Genomic DNA, 22,432 nt, shown 5'->3' on the forward strand with positions numbered 1-22,432 from the left:
CTTTTCACCAGAATTTATGTAACCAGCTATGCACCTGTTACACACAACAGGAAGCCAAGGAGTTTACCAAGGAAAACAATGGTAAGAAAAGACGTTTACTGAGGGTGTTTCCTGATTTTATGAAGTGTTGTGTGTAAGAAAATGTTAACTGATTTCTCTTTCTTTAAAGCTTATTGAGAATCTAAGAGCAGCTAATAGAGATTTATAATTGATCGCTTTTGAAGTCCACTACCCTATTTTTATAAGACATGGAGATTTAGGAGTATTTATAATATATAATATTACAGATTTAATATGCATTCATCACTTTGTGGTAGCTGTTAARCTATCTAATACATTCAAGGAAGTACTAATCACGTCCAGAAACAGTTAAAATATACCATTATGTTTATTCCTCCTGAAGAACTTCTAAGCCTAAAAAAATTATAAATTTGAAAGGGCAGTGTTTCTACCTGCCAAATCTATGAACTCAGCCTGGACTTTAAAAGCCTATCTACCAGTCAGTAGATGTATTCTAGAATATACTTTTTACTTCAAGTGGAGGTCTTTAAGCTGTCTCTTGCAAACACCCTAAGCAGCTAAGCTATGTGCTGAAATATTCTTAGGTTCTTCTAGGAAGATGCCCAAGCTTAGGCCCATCGCTGCAACCTTGACTTTGCAGATGGCGCCATGGCTGAAGCATGGATTTCCAGACGCTGCATATAGTGTTCGGTGCAGTAGTCAAGCCATTAACATCACAACCAGTGTGAAGCCAAACCACTTGTGCTGACTCAAGGAGCCTCAGCAGAAGTGTGTTGCATGACAAACACAACAGCTTGTCTCAGTAAACTTGCAAGTATCCAATCACTCATTCTGTCAGAAACATCTGCTGAGATTGATGTAAATCTCAATAAAGAAATGCAAACAAGAAGTTATTTCCTGTGTAAATGAAAAAAAAAATTACTGATTTTTAGAAAACTCAAGAACCCTTCTACGTATTCAGGAGCTCCATCTGCCGACAGTTTTTGGTAGCTCTTTGCATCTTGGTTGAATTATCATAGCACTAATAGTTTAAAATGATAGAAAACTTACAAATACTTCTTGTAATACTACTTTTTTACTTTTAATTTCAGGAGMTGCCTAAAAATTTGGATACTTTTATGCTTTTTGACAAGAATCTTTGCATTAAATGCTTCAAAACCCAATATTTTACTGATATTGGCTGATGATCTGGGTATTGGAGATGTAGGTTGCTATGGTAATGATACAATAAGGTAAGGAAGTGTTCCACAAAATGAATTATCCCTTCCTGGTGAATTTCAGTGTAAAAAATGCTGATGACACTTAGTACTAGAAAATCCATTATTAATCTGTTACTAATTAATGCCATTGCAACACCAGACATATATGGTAAGAATTAATTTTGAATTTAACAGTTAAGTTATTTAGACACTTTTCTTTTCAAAGCATGTAAAAAATAATTGTTCCACAGTAGTTGCTAGTGGAATAATAATTATACAAGCATACTTGAGTGACTTTCTTAGACTTCTAATTTTCATCTCATACAGTCAGGACTTTGTAAACATACACATGAAGTGTATCTTTCTGGCATGTATGCTTTGTGAGTTACACCAACTCCAGAAATTAAATATCAAATCTAATCTCATTCCTTAATATCCAACAACTCTAGTAGAGGCATGTCATGGAATCACAGCTCRGTCTGTATCATATATTTATCATCCCCTTTCTCCATGGAAAATTGTTTTTTAAGAAAAATCAAGGTGTCGTCAAAAATATGTAACATAAAGCTTTCCTAACTGTGTTGTAGGTAAAAAGAGAGATCTGTAAACTTGTGGTAATGTCCTTAATAGAACTAGGGACAATGAGTAGGATACCAAGAATATCTGTATAACACATTTTGTCAGAGACATGATTTTCTCTTTAGGACCCCTAACATTGACAGCCTGGCAAAGGAAGGAGTGAAACTTACTCAGCACATTGCTGCAGCTGCTGTCTGTACACCGAGCAGAGCAGCCTTCCTCACGGGCAGATACCCCATCAGATCAGGTTGGACTCTCTCTAATGGTTCACGGCAGGTCGTCTAGCCATTATAGCTATTAAAAATGCCCTTCGATAAACTTTTTAAAGATTAGTTAACCTGAGGTTTTKGGGCCTTAAAGAGAAGGGCAAAAACAAAGATAACTAGATTCATTGGTTGATTTCTATGAGAAAATCCCCACATTAAATACCTTTAATGTAGCTATTTAACAACACAGAGATGACTCTACCTGAAGGTATAAACATGAAGAAGCACATATACGAGCACAGYATATGCTGTGGTGTTAAGATTATATTAAGCAAAGAAAAGCATAATATTCTGAATATCCTGACAAACAGTGAAATCTGTCAGWCTGTGGAAGAGCTGTAAAGGAGGAAGTTTTAAAATAGCTTTACTCCAGCCATTCAAAACCACAATAGAAAACTTCAGCCAGTTTCTATGTCAGTAATCATCAATGTAGCTCCTCTGGAATAATCCTGACTTGCTAAGGAGTTAGATTTATGAAGAATGTAACCTTGAACTGTAAGTTTAGGAAGTATGAACAGCTAGCTCTGTAAACTTGCTGTTCTATATAAAATTTCCCATGCTTTTTACAACATATTTTGATAGAACTTTGGTTTTAAGGACAAGGTTACCTAAGGCAGCTATTCAGTTGTCTAAACCTCGGTATCTTAGTGCTATTTTAGACAGTCTAGAGTATGTGAGAGATCTGCATTGGATTAGTAGACAGGACACAAGACATGGAGACATCCTTCTGAATGCCAATCAGAATATTCTAGGGCATACAAAATGGCTTATAAAAAAGTACCAGGCTTAGAGAACTGAATCCAGTGCTTAGAAAGAATAATCTGAAAAGAGATAAAATTAGAAAGAATAGAAAGAATAATCTGAAAGAATAATCTGAAAAGAATAATCTGAAAAGAGATAAAATGACTTGAATTATTTAAATGATGTTACTCCTCCTCTCTAGGGATGGCTTCCAGCACAGAAAGACGTATTCTTTTTTGGAATGGGTGTTCTGGTGGGCTCCCACCAAATGAAACCACTTTTGCCAGAATACTGCACCAGCAGGGTTATTCGACAGCASTTATAGGTATGAGACATAGCAATTTGCTGCTTTTTCATTGTTTGTTATTCAGAGGAAGTTATTTCCACAAATATTTTTCTCTGTCCAAATGTTTAGGATCAGCTTACTAAAGCTTCTTGTCTGCACAACTTTCAAAAACAGCAAGGTTTTTAGAATCCCATCCATAGCCCCCAGTGTCTTGGAGGCATATGTGATAAATCCAAAATTAAGACATATGGAATACATAGACATAAAAGCAATGGAAAAAAAATTTTGTTCAGTACACACTGCTTCGGGAGGGGGGAAAAAAACACAGAGATATTAACTGACCCAGTAAAGCAGAAAAATGTCTGCCAGTTGGTAGTCAGACACTACAGTGGTCTTAATTATATCTAATAGCTGGATTTTCTACACTTAGGCATCCTGCTTATTACCACAGTTAAAACTCTAAAAGGACCTTCATTATCTGAAAAAAAGCAGCTCAGCTAGGTGAGACAGAAAAACGGAAAGTCTTATCCACTTCAGTGGGTTTGGAATCAGAACCCATGCTCAAGAAAGAAAATTGTACTAAGTCTTTGCCAATTTTGCCTGATTAAAGGATGTGTCCTTCAAGCACCTTTCATTTTTAAATCATGTTATTAAAGGTGTTAGGTGCTTAATTATAATTACTGTGAATTTCACCACTCCCTTAGGGTCTCCCACAGTGAGGTGCAATTTAGTTCTTAAATTGTGGATTGAAGTGAGTCTTAGTGATGTACTGGCTTCACAAAAGCCTGTGCAAAGGGGAGAACTCTCCCTAGCTCATTGCAGCCTGGTTTAGCTGTTGCTATAAAATATATCCATATACATGAGCGCAGATGTGGTTAGCAGTCCTCAGAAGTTATTTGTCTGGCTAATAGCCCCTAAGCCCATGGTTATAGACTGTCTTTCAGTATCAGGATAATTACACTGTTCTGTAATATGACTTCATTAAGATTCATTATCAGTATATGACATGATCACTCCAGTTGTACTGGATAATTAGAATGGCCTATTTTTGCTACTTATTTTAAGATAAATATAGACACATCACACCAATGTGTACACCTTCTTGCTGAAGTTTTTTCCTGAATGTGAAGGTCACATTGAACTGGTRTGTAAATTAGCTAATATTTTTGCGCTTTCTGCTTCTCTTCTTCATAGGATTCTCCTGCGTTCTCCCTCTCCCCCCCATACACCATTAATGGAAGGCTAGGTCATCATATTAAAATAAAAATCACCAAATATCACAACCATATTTGTTCTCATTCAGAAAGGCCTCCGAGCTGGGCCATTTACCCTACGTGGATTTTTTTTAATTGGGAGAGATGAGCAAAACCAGCTGTTGTAGTCAGATAATGCCAGCATGTGTGATTGCTACCCGAGAGCCTGCCTCATTCCACACCTGCTCCTTCTATGGCTGGGCCATAACTGAGGAGCAACCACCAACCTGTTACAAATACATGCAGAATCACCAAGAGTCATGCCTTTGGATCTAATATCTTTATTTTATATTTTCAGGGAAATGGCATCTGGGTGTGAATTGCAAATCCCGCTATGATCACTGCCACCATCCTTTAAATCATGGCTTTGATTATTTTTATGGCATGCCTTCTACCCTTTTGAATGAGTGTCAAGGCACAGATGAGCCTGAACTGGCCAAGTCTTTGCAAGATACCTATTGGCTGTATACACAGATAATCATCCTTGCAGTGTTTACACTTCTGATTGGAAAAATTACCAAYTTATTCTCAGTAAGATGGAAAATAATCCTATGTCTGGCTATCTGTGGTTGCCTGTATTTCATTTCCTGGTTCTCCAGCTATGGATTCACCAAGTACTGGAACTGTATCCTGATGAGAAACCATGAAATCACTGAACAACCAATGAAGCTAGAAAAAATCACTTCTAATATGCTTAAGGAAGCAGTTTCATTCATTGAACGGTAATCAAAAAAAATCACATTACTTTTTGTAGATTTTTTTAATGATATTATTGCTGTGTCATACAGTACTAGGTTGGTGGGTGGCATGCTGAACTAGCCACTCCTCATGCTGGCCAGCATCAATTTGCTCTTTTCATGTGTACCTGTAATTGTTAGCATCCAACTGCTGTCGTTAATCTTACACAGTTTTTCACCTCCTCAGGAAAGGGAAGATGATTTTGTTCTCTTCAGGACTCTTACAAAATACAGAGGGGTCCTGGCCAAGGACTGGGCCTTCTGGCAGTAGGCAGGCAAAAACYTTGGCTTGATGGATGGACTGTCATATGAAGTGTTTCAGGTTAATATTTTACAAAAAGGAGAGCGATACTGAATCTTGTTTTGTCTTGCCTTTTTTTCCCAAAATGTCCTTCCTTTACATAAACGTTGATAACCTCAACTAGAACTAAACAAATCACTTAATTCTCAGTTYCATCGTGTGTCAAATCTGGGCACATCCCTGACTAGGATCATACCATTTCTGTAAGACTTTATTTCTTACATGAAATTGGAGGTTGGAGAAAAATCTCTTTTCTGTAAAACTCTGAATATGTCTTAGTATATCCTACCTGTCTTCTAGCTGCCATCCTTGAAGGGATATAGTTCCCTTGCAGGTCCAGTGATGACACTTGTCAATGCCAAGAGGATATCTGAGATKCTTAGTGACACTCATATTTAGGTTTAAGAAAATGAATCCTGTTCTCCTTGTCTCTAACAGTGTATCAGCCTTTTGGCTAAGAACTTCCAAATTTMTTTATTTATTTGATGTTCTACATGTGTCTAATTTAGAACCAGGAAGAAAGCCCATTACTATTTTGGTCTCAATAGAAAACCTAAATCTTTAAGGTGAGTTTTAATCCCTTCTATATCCCAAAACCTCAAAAATGCAAAGATAGTGGAATCTGAACATTTTATTTTAGATACTAATCATGGCTATGTCACTGCTACATTTTGAGGGGGTTTCTGTATTTTGTTTTGAGTAACAGTTTGCAGAGAAATAACTATTGTTATTTTCTTTGATTTCAGGAACAAGCATAGACCATTTCTTCTCTTTGTTTCCCTTTTACATGTTCACACTCCTCTCATTACCACAGAGAAGTTTTTGGGAAGAAGCAGACATGGCCTATAYGGAGATAATGTTGAGGAGATGGATTGGATGGTGGGTGAGTGGTGGTCTTCYGTAAAATCCTTCTTTTACTTGAATGTAGAAAAGAAATTTTAGAGCTGATTACAGAAGTCTCTGTATGCATGACAAAAATCAGTGAACTTGCCTTGGATATACAGCCAGCTCCAAAGCTGGCCATTCCATTACCACTGTTCTTTTTTCTTAAGATAAAAGTGCAATATTTTCTTGTGAGGGTTGTTCTCTCTTCCTCTTCTTCCATTGAGACAGTTCTGTGCTGCACTTTGATAAATTCAGAACAGTGATAAATGCAGTATGTGCTTTATCRTGTTATTAGCATGTTTGACATTCCCCCAGCTCCCCTTTGTTAAAAAAATTACGAGCATCTATTTTCAAAAGTTGTACCTGGTGCTGCTGATGACTTTACATTAGACAGTCATTGGTTCRTGTATTTGTTCCTTTTTATTGAAGAATAAACTTGGGAACAGAAAACAGAACTCTGGTCTCCTCCCTCCAAGCCAAAAGCCCAAACTAAAAAWCTGTGGAATTTCACTTAATAAGTTAATCAAGTTTAAAAACTTATTTGCACTTAGAGCCTGGATTTAGATGTGAGCCTTAATTTGTAGTTCCTTTCTGCTTCGGCAGGAGGGAGGGAGATAGCTATTGTTTGCATTTACAAATAGTAAACGAACGACTTACAGCCTAAGTATTCACCTCCTGTTCTGGCCAAGATTCTAAAGTCCCCTGAACTGCTTCTTCCTCCAATAGCCATGTTTCAAAAATTGTATGTTGTGAGCAGCCCAATTGCTTGTGATGGACAGTTTGAGAACCCCTGCAAGACCTAGCCCTACTACAGGACTCTGGCACTCATCTTCCTAATTTTGGGGCACTGATCAACTTTAGGCACAAGCTGCTCAGAGCTAGGTAGCAAAAGAGCAAAAGCATAAGGAATATATAGACTAAACAGTATAGAAGCTAGTGAGGACAGTTTCTAAGGTCAGACAGCTAAGTTGGGGGTCTAATTTGGAACCAGGGTGCCTAGATTCATTTTAAATTCTTTTTTGTGCAGGTGTCTATTTTTAAGAAAGGCACTAAGTAACTTGAACAAGGAGACATAGGAAGTCTATAGAGCAGAACAGATTAGGCAAATGACCTGTTCACTAGCTCATGCTTTTTCCTTGCGTACTACAGCATTTGTTGCTTTCTCTGTAACTACAGAAATTGTTCCTGGTGAAGATACTTCATGTACTGAGTAGTGATGAAGAACAATCATGGAAAATCATACTCTGTATAAACTTTTGTTGCTAACGGTACCAAAAACATGAAGTTGGGTTTGAATTGCACTCTCTGGAGTTTTTACCACTGACAGCAGGAGATTTTTGTTGATAGTATGCAGCCTGACCCAAGTCCCTATCATTTGTAATGTAAGCACTTTCAAGATGCTTGGGACTAACAATGGAGACAGTCCTCAGCTCAGAGAATTTACAGCAGAAGAATGACAGTGTATGCCAAGCACTTCGAATAATGTATCACTAATTCAATTTATTTTCCAGTTGTTTTTAATTTCTGTTTTCCTTGTTGCAGATTCCACAAGCAAATTTGTTTCACCTTCAGCTGCTTTCTGTTGGGCCCTTACTATTCCCATGATGCATGACTTTCCTCTGTATTGTTCATAGTCGCTCAYAACATAAAAGTAGAAGAGGACTTTTTGTCTATATCTTCTCATTCAAGTCAATGGAAAGATCCTATCTTCAATGTGTTTTGACTCAAGATCTAAAATATTAGGACATAGTTATAATTTCTTTTTTTTTTTTTTTTTAGGAAGGCTTCTGGATGTTATTAACGAAAAAGGCTTGAAGAATACAACTTTCATTTATTTTGCATCTGATCATGGAGGATCCTTGGAGGCTCACAGTGGAAATGTCCAGCTAGGTGGATGGAATGGTATTTATAAAGGTAAGACTTTCTCTTAAAAATAAAATGATATAAAATATGTCCAGGTAGAGTACATTCACAAAGCTATAYGCTGGCAAAACAATCTTGTCTTGTAGGGCTAGACTGACTTCAGGACATCAGCTAGTCATCCTCCAGCCCCCAGACAGGATCACCAAACCTACTCCTGAGAGCTGTATTGTCTAAGATGTTCTTACAGACCTCTAGTAATGCCCCAGCCATACCATTTTTCATTGTCTATGCTACTAGAATATTGTTTCCTGTTATCTAGCCTGGATTTCCTTGCTGCAGTTTAAGCATCCTTCTGTTTTCAGAGTGGACAACTATTTATGTCAACAGTGACAGTGATCATGGTCACTGATAACTATTTTCTTCATAAAGTTTTCCAGTTTCTCATCTATCACATAGGTGTTTCATCTAGAATATGTTTCTATAATTGGCTTATGACAGTGTTGAAAGCTATATGAAAATGAAGATCTATGATATCACTTGCTTCCCCTCCCTCCATATATGTTGCTTTAACATAGTTACAACCAATAATTATGTTTATTTGACATGACTTGATCTTAACAGAACAATTGGTCATATGCTCGTTTCCTTCTAGGTGCTTAAAAACGATAATTATTCATAGCAGAATTTATTCAGAGAGTCTATTATTCTCTTTTTTTCCCCAAGATACGCATCACAGCTTGCCTTTTTCTAGTTTGAGACTTTAGCCATTTTCCACAACTTTTCAAACATAACCTCTAGAAAATCTGCAATTCCATCAGCTAATGTTTTAAATGCTCCAAATATTCATCAGGTTTAGGCCATTTGAAAATATCTACTTCATTCTACATTATATTATGTATTATTGTACCATTCAAYCCTTAGTCAAGGCTGACATCTTACCTAATGGCCAGTAGTGTTTATTATGTTGGTTACCTGATAACAGTTCATCTTTGTATCAAAGACTTATGCAGAAGCATCATTAAACATTTCAACTTTCTTTCCTGGCTTTGCTTCCCCACTGAAAAGTAACTAGCCATTTTTTTCATTCTCCTTCCTGCTACTTTTCATTTCTATTTCCCATCACTAGTTGTCTCTCATCACTTAATTTTGGCCTTTTCTCTCCAACAAACAGTCTCCTAGGAGTTCTTACCTGTTACTTCTTTAGCTTTGTCTGCCTTTCTGGAGTTCATTGTTTTTATTTTGCTGTTTTCCTCCTTGCTGTCTTTAGCTTTTAATGATCACTCTCATCATGTTTATGTTCTTCGCCAATTYTCTCCTTATTATTAAATGGAAGAGCTCCCTTCTGCTTGCTTTCTACACCTTCTTTGTCACTTTGTCACATATTAGGAAATTAAGGTGGTCTTTCTCATCGAAGAACAAGGAAGAAGCACCACAGATTATAAAGCCCACTGCTAGTTGTCATTTATCTCTTTCTTCCATCCCCTTTGAATGAACTCTTTTCACCCTTCTGTATACTTCATGGCATGTAGTGAACTCAGGGAGCGCACATTCACTTTGCATGAATGCGTACAGCAATGCATCACAGGCTGGAGACCAAACCCATAGATTTTTTGTGACTCCTGACTTGATGAGATTCCTGAACCTGGACTGAGATCCTCAGAACCTATTCCTTTACCTGCCCAGGCACATGAGCAAAACCCTCCAGACTCCCTTGCCTGGCATACCCACCATGACATCTCAAGCAGCTTGGCACTTACTCCATAATGAAGCCTGAGATCAGTTTCCATCATTTATTTCCCTATAGAAGAAGATTCAAGTGCTTTGACCACACTCAGCATCAAAATGCACTTTGTCTGTCTAGTGTTAAGTTACTTGATGAGCCACACAAGCAGTGTTTCACACAGCTTGGAACACCTTGGGACTCACCCATGAGTGGTTCTAAATACTAAATTTCCTTAAATTCCAGATATGAAGTTTCCAGACAAGAAAGACCAAAAAAAGCTACAGGTTCATTTGTATAGCTCAGAATCTGGGAGTATTCACTTATACTGTCCTACAGCAAATATAATAGTAACAGGAGAGTCCAGAGAAGTAAATTTGATTAGATAGAGATTTCAGTATGACAGGGCTATGATACCTGCTTAGAAAGAAGGCAAGTAAGAGGAGATATAATACCAATTTAGAAATAAGTAAGAGAAAGGTATTCCTATTTATCCTCTTGTAACAGCAGAAGTGTTCTGTTTAGACAGAATACCCACTTTAAACAAAAAGGCAATGAACTGAAAATTGATTATAAAAAGTAGTTTATTTCACAAATATTCATAGAACTCACTGCTRTAAAATGTTGTTATTAACAGTTAATAAAAACAAACAATAAAAATGATAAAGAAARATAAGACATGCATATGGCTAATGAAAACAATCACCACAAAATAACAAACCATGAGATAGTGACCTTTATCATATGGCACAAAGGTTATTGAACAGTGGTTGGCTTTATAATCCATCACTCTATCCTCTCAACCTTTTATACCAAGGTCTGGGAACCTTACCTCTCAGCTGTTGACTATAAGCACAACCTCCTCTATAGCAAAAAGACCTGTACTCGCTGGCAGAGCCAGGTTAGTTTAAGAGGTTAGTTTAAACTACCATCCACAGTTGCCAGCTTATTAGCTGATCTAATAAGCTAGCTTCAAGTTTTGCTTGTCATTTTTCCTGCAATACTTTTCAGCAATGACTTTGCTTCTCTGCCCCTGACAGGAGGAGCAACAGGGCAGAGTAAAGGTTAAGTAGGTACCTAAGCTTCACGTTTTGCAATTTTTGTTTTCTAACTGGACCCCTAACTTTGGGATGTTGAGTATCAGAGTTCTGCCTTTAAACCACATCGCTTTATTAATACACTCATCATTGACATTAATAATAGATATATATATAATAAATGAATGGTTCTCACTCTGAAATAATATTCAAAGCAATGAATATTTCAAGTTATAAAAGTCAATGCATTGGGAGAGGGGCTGAATTTAGGAGATTAGAAGAATGAAAAGGAAACCAAGAAAAATTCTTTGGTTATCTCAGGATTATTTCAACAGAAATGCAGGTGGAAAGTTTTCATCACTGCATACTATTATAAGCTTCTTCATTTACCCCATGGGTTCTGCATTCTTCATTTTGGGATCACGTCAGAGCATCTCTGGGATTATAAGCTCCTGGAGAGACATCAAACATTATCCTAGTTATCTTTACTGCATTCTAGGTCTGTAAATCATTTTGTAATGTTCTTACTACCTCTAATTTTGAACTGTTTGACAGTCAGGCATGCCCTGTGTTAAGTCTCCTTTCCCAGGCACCAGGTAAGGCTGCAACCTGTCTTCCACTGACACTGAGTCAGATTTGCTTTTTATTAATAACAGACTTTTTTCCTGTACATGTTCTTAGGCAGTGAAGAGATTATTCCCATACATAACATAAAATTGTATGGRTCAGAAAGTCTTCTCATACATCAAAGGGTGGAATTGTTTCTCTTCTGCCAGAAGTGCTGCTGAATGAGGGGCTGCCATGTGGCCACAGAAAAAAAGTAGTGTAATGTAAAGAGAGTAATAATACTTATTTGTGAAGAACTGTTTGCACTGTGGTCATTCAATTCTCTCTTCTCTAGGATTTAGTGTGTTTTCATTAGAAGTATTTGAATATTTTGAAAGGTTTAAAGCTTTTTATTAAACAATTACTATGCATGTATAATATCTTTCATTCTTATTGCTCTTTTAGTACTTTCCTTTTTTCTCTCTCTTTCTAACAGGTGGGAAAGGAATGGGAGGCTGGGAAGGAGGGATCCGTGTCCCTGGAATAATTAGATGGCCAGGAGTGTTACCTGCAGACACAGTTATCAATGAACTGACAAGCCTTATGGACATTTTCCCAACAGTGGTTCAGCTGGCTGGAGGCGCAGTGCCTCATGACAGGTGCAAAAGTTACTTCATAAAGCATATTTGCTCCCTTTTCTTGATTTAGAATGAATATCAAACAGCCTAACATCCACAAGTTAAATTCCACTTGTTTCTAAACCAGATAGTTATCCAGCTTCCTTTCTGTTTAGCTTTCCCCTTCCTGTCTTGTCTGATTTTATGGAAAGGGCAAAGGAAAACAGTATGCTTTTAAAAGTGTCATTTATCTGAAGCCAGTTTTCTAATTACTGAGATCATCTGGTTGGCTGGATTATTGGGATGGAATCATTTTCCAAGTCTTTTCCTTTTTTCATTATACTTTTCATGAAAAATCCACAGAGATTTACAAGGCTGGTTGGTCTTGTTAGAGTAAACAGGCTATGCCCTTTCTAAGACTAGGAAGCTGGGTATAGGGGAGGGCCCACACATGGCCTGCCTTTAGATACCAGTAGGAGAGAAGCAGGCTCCTGAGCAGTAAGCAGTTCTGAGCATCTGTAAAACTCCTCTAAGGAGGAAGTGAGAGAAAGCGCCTGTTTGAGTTATGATGGGTGAATAAGCCATTTGAGCAAAAAGCACAGAAGTCCCTGTATTAGGTWACTAAATTTACAGTTAGTCAATTAAGTTAAGTAGAATAATTTTTATGAAGCCCTGAGCTCACAGAGCTATCAGTGATTTTAGTTTCAGGCAGCCAGGTTTGAAAGTTTGCCTTCTCTGTGGTTATCACATAGTTACTCCCAGGAAAATTATAGTAATGATAACTCACCTCTCCAGGATGTGTGTACTGCTGTAAATGCACAAACTGCTAGTAACTACTAATTGTTTGTCTCCACCCAGCCTCACAATTAAAAATCTCAGGGTTCATTAGCTAAATAGCAGCTTGTATTATAAATGCTGCTTGAAATCCTAATGCCACATATGYGGAGGGTAAGTATTGCTCAGACTCCAAATGTAAACTGAAATTCTTAAAACAGTTAGCTGACTTCCATTCTCTCCACCAGGGTAATTGATGGACACTCCTTGCTGCCTTTGCTGCAAGGCACAGTTCAGCACTCAGAGCATGAGTTCATGTTTCACTATTGTGGTRTGTTTTTGCATGCAGTACGCTGGCACCAAAAGGACAGTGAGTATAAACATTCCCTCTCCTGCATATCAGAGATGATATAATGGCCTCTAGTTTCCAACAGAGTAACAGGTGAAAAAAAAAATGGGATAAGTTTATGGCCTCAAAGTCTTAGCTCTTCTGCAAAATGCAGATGGGCTGGGTATTTTAKCTCTCCTGCTTTCCCTGAGATGAAAGGGTTTGCTTTATGGGTAGCATGAAGAAACTCCTTACTGCTGTAGTGTATCTATGGCTCTCGCTGTGCAGGTATTTGTTATTAGTTTCAGTGTAAGATTAGAAAAAAGGAACACACAGGGTCTTTATCTGAAGTAGTAGTTTGTTTATTTTCAGTAGTCCTCTGTTTTTTTCAATTTTTCAACTGTGGAATTAGGCAAGCTGACAGCAGCTGTAATACTTTTCCTAGCTTTGAATAAGCACCCAGTCTTTGCTAATGTCACCTTCCAATCAGGTATAATTGAGAATGGGCTTGTGATGGGTAGCTGTTCCTGTCCCAGCATGGAAGAAGGCATTTAAGTAACCAAACTCAAGTATCTACATGTGAGTTCATTGCTTTACTGTTGCTGAAAAGGCATAGATGTCTTTCTGCCAAATTGGTCACCCCTAAAAGTGCCCATTTCTCTCCACTGGCTATAAATGGAGCTGAGGCTGGCTAGATCAGAAATCTTCCTTATATTAACTTAAAGTTAGTTGAGATGAACTGCCCCTTCTGTAACTGAATGATGTGAGCATATGATTACAGTTGATAAATTAGTGGTAATGATGCATTCAATTTTCTTCTTCTGCACACTAGAGAGATGCAGAATGCAATGAAGTGAGTAGGCTATATCTATCCATTTTCTCATCCTTTAGAGACTTGAATGAGCCTCTCTAATTTCTATTTTGTTTTCCCTAGCTGTGAAGTGAGAGAAGAAATACTGAGCTATTATAAAACTGCAACTAGGTAACAGTTACAAAATCATAGGGCATTCACAGGGCTGCCATCTCCATCTGTTCAAATTTAGCTGTTGTTATGTTGCAGCATTAAGCCACCTGTTTGAAGAGTACTGTTAAGTACTGACCTTTTGTGAGATCATCATAGGCAGCTCAGTAGCTGCCCTCCTATGTCAAAGTGTTAATTGAGTGACCTCTCTCATACAATTTGCATCTTTATGATACTTTGTTGTTTCAAAATGGACTTCTCTATTCACCTAGATACACACACACACACTCACTCACTCACTGGCTGAGAATTTTGAAGTCTTTCATACTGCCACTTTAACCCGGGGTCAACACCCGAGTCATCCACGCACTGGTGGTGTCTAGACATCGCATAATCCCTCCAGGGTGAGATCCAGAGGAACGTGCAACTGCTCAGGGAGCGAGAGATGTGGGAGGAAACACTGAGTACAGGTTTCTTTTCTTTCTTTCTCTCTCTCTCTCTTTTTTTTTTTTTTTTTTTTTTTTTTTTCACTGGCACAGACACTCCTCAAGTGCTAGGAGAGGTCTTCTTTTTCCCTCGGGAACGCCAATTTTCTATTTTCTCCACAGGGAAGAGGCCTATAAAATTTTGTCTAAGAACCAAGAAAGGGATCATTTTTGTCTTTTAAAACATTAGCAAAAAAAAAATACCACAACTGCTCCTCTTCTAATTAGCTCAGTGGACAGACCTTTGCAGCACTATAGTCCACATAGCCCTATCTTCCTCTGGCCACAGCACATGTTCAGTGTACCATAGAGAATGGAGTTGGGCAGAACTATTTGCAAGACTGGAGCTTGGCAGAACCATCACAGCTAGACAGTCTTGGTCCCTGAAGCTTGTTTAGCCRGGATTTTCTCCCTAGCTGGGGCTTTGGATGGCCCCAAACAACCGTGCCTACAAAAGGAAGTGATCCCAGTGAGGGAATCGCATTTGAACCACAAAACACCAACAGCTTAGCTCTTCCTAGTGGTTRGTCACCTCAGGAGCCTGCAAAGGGTAAAGGGTTCAATCTGTAAACCCGTCAAGGGTTCAATACCATCCTCTGCTTGAGCAGATACAAAATATTCAGCAGCATGTCCAAATCACTAGGCTGTATTGTGATTCCTCCCGTGGAAACTAAGCCTCCTCAGCAACTATATATACAGATTCATTACGCCAATGCCAAAACTTAACGAGTTTAGTATGCCGCTCTGATCTTTGAATGTACGTTTCCAGCGCGGCCGCCCGGGGCCGGCGGTAGCCGGTCTCCTCTCACACGGCAGCCGGGGAAACGGCGGAGCGGGGCAGGCACGGGCAGGCGCCGCCAGGGGGCGGGGAGGCGCCGCCAACCGCCGCCGCCAACCGCCRCAACGGCCGCCTCGCTCTGCCGGAGGCGGGAGCCTCSGGGGTTCCTCGTTTCAGGCAGAAGCTTCAGACAGATTTTAACAAAAAAGTTGCGTGGCTCTTCGAGTCTGCTTAAAATCCCCAATTTTGAACTCCAGTTTTGAAGTGCCTTTTATCAAGGGACACCCAAATCTGGGTGCTGAGAGAGCGTGGCCCGGGCCCTCTGCAAGCTGAAGGGTGCCAGCCTGACACCCTGGGCTCCCCATGGAGCCTAGCCCGGCTCACTTGGCTGGGGGCCCTCACCTGGCCCACAATACCAACGTGGTTGCGAGCACAGAAGGTAAACATCCAAAATAACCACCTCCAAGGAGGATTCTGTGCCCTCTCCCCTTCCCCCCACCCCAAACTGTAGTAGCTTCATTTCCAGTCTAGAGCTTTGCTGCTATCCCCAAMAGGACCACACATAGCCCACGCTCGCGGAGTGCTGTGTGCCTGCAGCACCCCACAACCCACAGCACACTCTGCAGAAATCTGAGTTGCTGTTTTAAATGTCTGTGTCTGTGCGTGCTCTCTTTCTCTCTGTATGCCTAATACTTAGCAGACAAGAGAATGAGAGATTCAAAACTACAGTCCAGCTCTCAGAGCTGTCACTAGAGATGTGAGAGACTGAGGTTCAACTAATACAGCACAGCTCCAACCTGGTCCCACTCCAGACCTGCCAGGAGCTTGAGGCTTGATCACATCTAACTCTGGGTCAGTTCACCTGCTTGCATTACCTAAAACACAACATGGATTAGAAATCTCCTATGACTCTAAATCCATCACTATTCAGAAATATCTCTTCAATTTGTTTCATATGAATATAAATATATAGATACATATATAGGGTGAGAGGCAGTGGGCACAAACTGAAACACAGGAAGTTCTGTCTGAACATAAGGAAGAACTTCTTTACTGTGAGAGCAACAGAGCACTAGCACAGCTTGCGCAGAGAGGTTGTGGAGTCTCCTTCCTTGGTTTGTACAGCTGCAGAGACTGCTGGAAAACATTCACTCCTGGAGTGAGTTCATGTTGCAGGAGCTCACACAGCCTTCATACAGACTGCTGTACCTCCCTAGTGGAATGGTAAATGCATATTCCATCAGCAAAGAAGGCCCTGGCACTTCAGATTGCAAAGCTACTGTTCTCCCTCCCTCCTCTTCGTCTTTTCCCTCTTAACCCCTTGACTACATAAGGTTTATATACATTATAATTTTAGTTCAGATCAGGAGAGTGCTTCTGAAATAAAACCTACTTCTTTGGCTTGCATTATGGAACAGTCTTGGAAATCATGACCTTAGTTTCTTCTGGATGAACCTAAACTGTAAGAGAAGTTCTGTGATAATATCTGAAGTTCTCTGGCCACTCAGGGGTGTCCAGGATATGGGATCAGACTAGAATAAATCCACAGTGAAGTACCCACAAACAAGTACATTGTGGATGTCAAGCCATTAACCTGTTTGCTCTGCAGATCAATTCCTAATATGCCACACTAGCTAATGCAGACAGATAGTGTCAAGAGATTGGGGGGGGGGGGGAGCAGAAGGCAGCCTGTGTTCCTTTGAAACTGTGAGCACAGCTAGATTTAATAGGCATACCTTTCTACAATTTTTTGCACTGAGTTAAATAAGGCAGCAAAACAAATCAACCTTCTTAATGCAAGCTAGAATGAAAAAAACACATATATCTTATGATACCCATATCTTGTATAAACATCAACCATTAAGATATGATGAGCAGACATATTTAAAACCCAAAATTCATCTTCTCAAAATGTGGCTAAGTGAAACACTGGCTAATCAAATATTACTGTTTGGCCAAACTTTCAGCCAAGACTGAAATTCTCATCCTTGTTCTCACTGTCATTCCTTGCTACTGGGCAGGCAGACCTATTAGAGTCTGTTTTAGTCTTCTCATAGTTGTGCTTGTTCAAAAGTATATTACTTTCACATTACATATTTATTGTGTGCTCATTTCTATCTGTTGCACAGGCCAGATACAAATCATTTTGCCTTGATGTCATCCAGGCAGGACTCATCAATTAAACCCTTCACTGAGGCCAGAACAATCCTTTGTCTTTATGTTAAAGAGTCCTTTCCTCTAGTACAGCTCAAAAAGGCTTATTAGCAACAGTCTGTTTCTTTCTGCTCATTAAATTGATTGATTGTTACCAGATGGGCTTGAGAGATGTTTGGATTGAAGAAGCAGGTTTTCTTTCCTTTGGACATATTACATTAACATGTTGCCCTAAAATTCACACACATCCTTCAAATTCTGCCAGAGCTAATTCCATTCAAGTTTTATATCCCCCTTTGCATCTTGGAGATGACTGAAACCCTACTGTTTCCGTCAGTGCTGCTTTCTACCACCACCTTTTTTTCTGAATCTCTCTTAACCCAGCTGTCAACTCAATTTACCAGTATGGATTAATTACAATAGGCCTTACTGTATCCCTGAGTATGAACTAACAAGGACCTAGCTGTCTCCCATCCTGCAAATCCAGTAATTATTTGCAGCTGTGAAAAGTGAATGTAAAAATGTTGTAAAATCAGAATAATTCTCCCCAGATACTTACTTCTCTGAATTGCTGTATATCGTATAGACAATGAGGAATTCAGCTCAACTATTACAGGAAAAGAGATAAGTGACTACTTTTTTTTTTCCTGAATGCTGATCACATGAATTTCTAGGTATAGCTACAGATAAAAGGATATCTGTCCATCTCTCATTTGTCTGTTAGTCATATATCAATAGCAGAGTAAAGCCATCTAACCAGAAACATGCATATGACTCACAGAGTACTTTTTCTAACTCTTTCTGACAAGTGCCTGTGCTACATGACCAGTAGACGTAAAAACCCATCTCATGTTAAGAAAGCCTGATATGAGAGAAGATGGTTGCATTTTTGTCACAAGACAAATACATCTTTAGTCACAAGACAGAGAAAGGTTGAAGCAGAAGGACAGGAGCACATCTCAGCCAGTGGCAAAGCACATACTCAAACAGAGCTAAGAAATACATATTCATAGTAAGCCCTAAGGAAGAGTGAGCCTATTTCCTTTACAGAATCCAGCTTCTGCATCATTGCAGGAGGTGAAAGTAGAGTGGAAATAAATAGATAGCCAACCAGAATGCCACTGGAGATTTTAAAAAATTAATTGAGTTTTAGTACTTGTTTTTGGTTTCTTTATGCATTTAGGAGGTTTATTTTATTTATTAATAAAATATGTCCTGGTATAGTTACACATGACAGAAGAATAAAGCTGCAGACTTTCAGTCATGGAGAACAGCTCAGGGCACAACAGAAGGGCAGGTCAGCAGATTCCATCAAACCAAAAAGAAAATGCCACGTAGGCAGAACGAAAATGTCAGCTCTTTGTGAGTGCATTATAAAAGTGGTTCCCCATGTTGAATGTCCCCTTTCCTTTCCTCTTTCACACACAGTGTCTAATCACTGTCTTCTTGGTGGGTACATCTTCTGCCTCATCCTGGAATTAATTTGGTATAGTGCTTTCTAACTAAAGAGTGAGGAAGGGAGGGAAGAGGAAGGAAGAAACAAGGGGAAGGAAAACCTTCTGTTGAACTGCATTCCAATTTAGTCCTAGCCCCTTGGCATTTTTCATCATAAGCCAGACTTTTAACATAATCTCCTATTATTTGCTTCTAACTCTTCAATACTGTTGAAATCACAGATCTGCATTTGGAAATCCAGTGTGTCCATACAACTGCTTGCTAAAATACAAGATGTAAATCTCCAATCTAGCAGCAATCTAGCTGCAATCTAGTTCATCATGTTAAATTAAAAATTATACTACAGATTTTGTTGGTTTTGTGGCCTGCAATTAATACCCTGTTTGAAATGTGCTACCTGAGCATGGTACCTGAGCTGTCTTGAGTTCCTGCCCAGGTGTTCTTCTTTGCTCAGATGTACAGAGCCAAGAAAAGAACCTGCTAGTACTTACACCCAGAAATTAGGTGATACATCCTCCGTTTTTCCGTCCAGGAGGCATGTTGGGTTCCAAATGAACACCAGAAAGGAGCAGAGACTCAGAATATTAGACCTAACTATCCAAATAGTATTATCTGGCCCAATAAGTACCCAAAGCCCAGGAAGGCCTGTGAGCCATTAAGCTCACCATTAAGCTGATAAAATGTGTTTCTTTCTTACCAGGTGGCACTGTATGGAAAGCTCATTACACTACTCCAGTATTCCAACCAAAGGACTCTGGAGCCTGTTTCAGAAGAGGAATTTGCCCATGTTTCGGGGATGGCATAACTCATCATGACCCCCCATTGCTGTTTGATCTCTCAAAAGACCCTTCAGAGGCCAATCCTCTATCAGCTGACACCAAGCCCTTGTTTGACACCATAATACGGAGAATAGGAAAAGCTGTAGAAGAGCATCAGAACACACTGACTTCAGTCCCACAGCAGCTGTCCCATTACAATAATATGTGGAAACCATGGCTGCAGCCGTGCTGTGGGACATTCCCATCCTGTTGGTGTGATAAAGAAAGCAACAAAGCAGAGGATATCCTTTAACACCAAAAATCAAAGAGTGGCTATCTCAAAAAAAAAAAGAAAAAAAAAAAAAAGAAAAAGAAAAAAGAAAGAAAGAAAGAAAGAAAGAAAAAGAAAAGAAATAGTTTTCACATTCGAATGACTTCAACCTAAATACAGAGATTTGGTTCAAATTACACTGAAATAAGTGAAAGGGACATTTCTGATGCCTTTTGTTCAAGCATCAATAAGCCTATAGTTAAAAAAAGACAAAAATCTCTCCAAACATATTCTGCCTAAGGGTCACCTGTATAATCTGTCCCTCAAGTGTATCATTCTGGATTAAGTGCCCAGATAGTGAACCAGAATTTCTTTCCTTACTGATTTTAAATTCAAGTAAGTTATTGATGATAGTAGATCAAACCTCAAAGGCAGCAGTTTATACAGACAATATGCTTGTTAAGCAACAGGCCTGAGCCCAGGAGATGCCACTTAAGGCTGTTTCTTTGTGTTACAAAAACTGTCTTGTATATAAAGACACTTGTGCATTTGGTTTGGAAACATACCAAAACACGTTAGCCTCTAAGAAATAAGCATTTACTAGATGTGGACACCTACTGATTTACAGCAATCTTTTGCATCATCTGTGTGTTTGGTTACGCCTCATCAGTACATTTATTTGTCACAGTAAGAATTCCCTGGAAAAACTGTACTGACAAATATATTTAAAAATTGGGTAGCTAAAGTTACAGTCTAAAGTCTAATACTTCAATGTCTAGCTACTTCAAAGTGTTAAACCACAACAATTACTACTGGCATACATTTTCCATATCAAYTTCAGTCCTCTCACTTGCAGGAGTGTTGAAAATCATCATTTAGGAGCATGTGACCAGCCGCCTTCACAAGTTTGCTTCCAAATTTCATAATCAGTGAGATAAATTCAATAAACTACAAGTCCTACTTTAGTGATAACATTCCTGATTTCATGATAGCTTAATTTGCCCCACAAAAAATGGGCTTTGTCKTGGAAGACAGCAGTTTAGTTTCAGTAGGTGTTGAAAAGAAAAATCACAGCACACGCTAGCCACTTCAGTGTATAGGTCATATTCTACAACCTACACAAGTGTCAGCACTCTGTGCAGTCATTAGGGAAAGGTAGGGAATTAAAATATCTAATCCTCTCTTGCTGCCTTCAGGTTAACTAAATTCATCTTGCTATATATAATCCTAACCATGTTCTTGCAGGGTTTTTGTGTCTAATCCCATTTTTAAGCAGATGTTCCTATATTTTCTGCTTCCAAACAGTGAATCGTGTGCCAGAGACTTGGATTCAAACTTCAAACAAGCCCTCCTGAACAGTAGCTGTTCACTCCTACCACATAGCTAAAGGTCACCAAAAAGGTAACAAGGGAAGGTAGGAGCAGCACAGCAGATGCTGTAGGTGACTTGTTTCCTGGAGCTTTTTGCAGTAGTTTCAAACAAACTCCTGACTTACACCCCCTACTTGATATGTCAGTTCTCCCACCACATTATTTTTTTCTGAACAGTAGAGGCTGTGATCATGATGTAACACCAAATACAAGTCTCCAAAAAGCTGAATGTACATTTCTTTAGATTATTTCCTGTACTACCTTTCATCTGACTAAAAGGTCACCATGCAAATTATGTGAAAATTATTCCACATAAATCAAAGGGCTAATGTGACAACCAATAGAATAGATTTGTGTCAGACTTGACAGGAGTTTCGAAAAATGCATTTTCTTCTTACTGCCTGACAGCATCTAAATCTACATCAACATTGCTAAGAACTTACCAGAAGATGTGACATTTTCTGTGGATGACAGAGATTAAAACCAGAACAGCTGTGTTTCACTGGTTTCACACAAAAAGGAAGTAGCATAAAAGACCATTAATTTGAAAGCCAGTTTGGCCAATTCACAAATGGAGGAGAAATTTTATTGCTCAGTGGGGAACCAAGCCAGAAGCTCTTGTCTACAGTGACGCTAGTCTGTTAGGTAACGTCTATACTGTCAGTGGAGTATAAGCCTATTCTCAGATCAGCTTCCCTGCCCCGCCCCCAACACACACACACACACACACACACACACACACTGTTTATACACATGAACATGCCCAGTCACAGACCAGGCTGCAATTAAAGAGTTTACCAGATGATGGGAGGGTGTTCAAGCACCCCCCACAGCATCTAAGCATAGATCTGAACTCCTCTTAATAGACTGGGAACCTCAGTGCACTGGCAAAAACCCTGAACTCCATTTGAGCAGAGTGAGTGCTTTCTATTCAATTTGAAAGCCAGACGAAGAGCTAGCAATGTGAACAGAGTGCACACGGATCGGCTTATACCAAGTCCTATCACTCAAGCCTGCCCGTAGAGACATAAAAACTCCTGCAGGAGT

At 39.2% G+C, this 22,432-nt stretch overlaps 1 protein-coding gene across 1 annotated transcript; it reads left to right on the plus strand.

Moving 5' to 3' along the window:
* The first annotated feature begins 28 nt into the window (after positions 1 to 28).
* On the plus strand, positions 29 to 20,057 carry LOC146586281 (arylsulfatase D-like). Its single transcript, XM_085321443.1, has 10 exons — positions 29 to 81; positions 1,113 to 1,253; positions 1,925 to 2,046; positions 3,009 to 3,131; positions 4,644 to 5,067; positions 6,130 to 6,266; positions 8,048 to 8,182; positions 11,931 to 12,093; positions 13,074 to 13,195; positions 19,687 to 20,057. The coding sequence occupies exons 1-10, from the start codon at positions 29 to 31 to the stop codon at positions 20,055 to 20,057; spliced, it is 1,791 nt and encodes a 596-aa protein (XP_085177569.1).
* Positions 20,058 to 22,432: the final 2,375 nt, after the last annotated feature.

The sequence above is a fragment of the Rhea americana genome, unplaced genomic scaffold (genome assembly GCF_003343005.1).
Source record: "Rhea americana isolate MKP2758 unplaced genomic scaffold, rheAme1 scaffold_7, whole genome shotgun sequence".
Lineage (NCBI taxonomy): Eukaryota > Metazoa > Chordata > Aves > Rheiformes > Rheidae > Rhea > Rhea americana.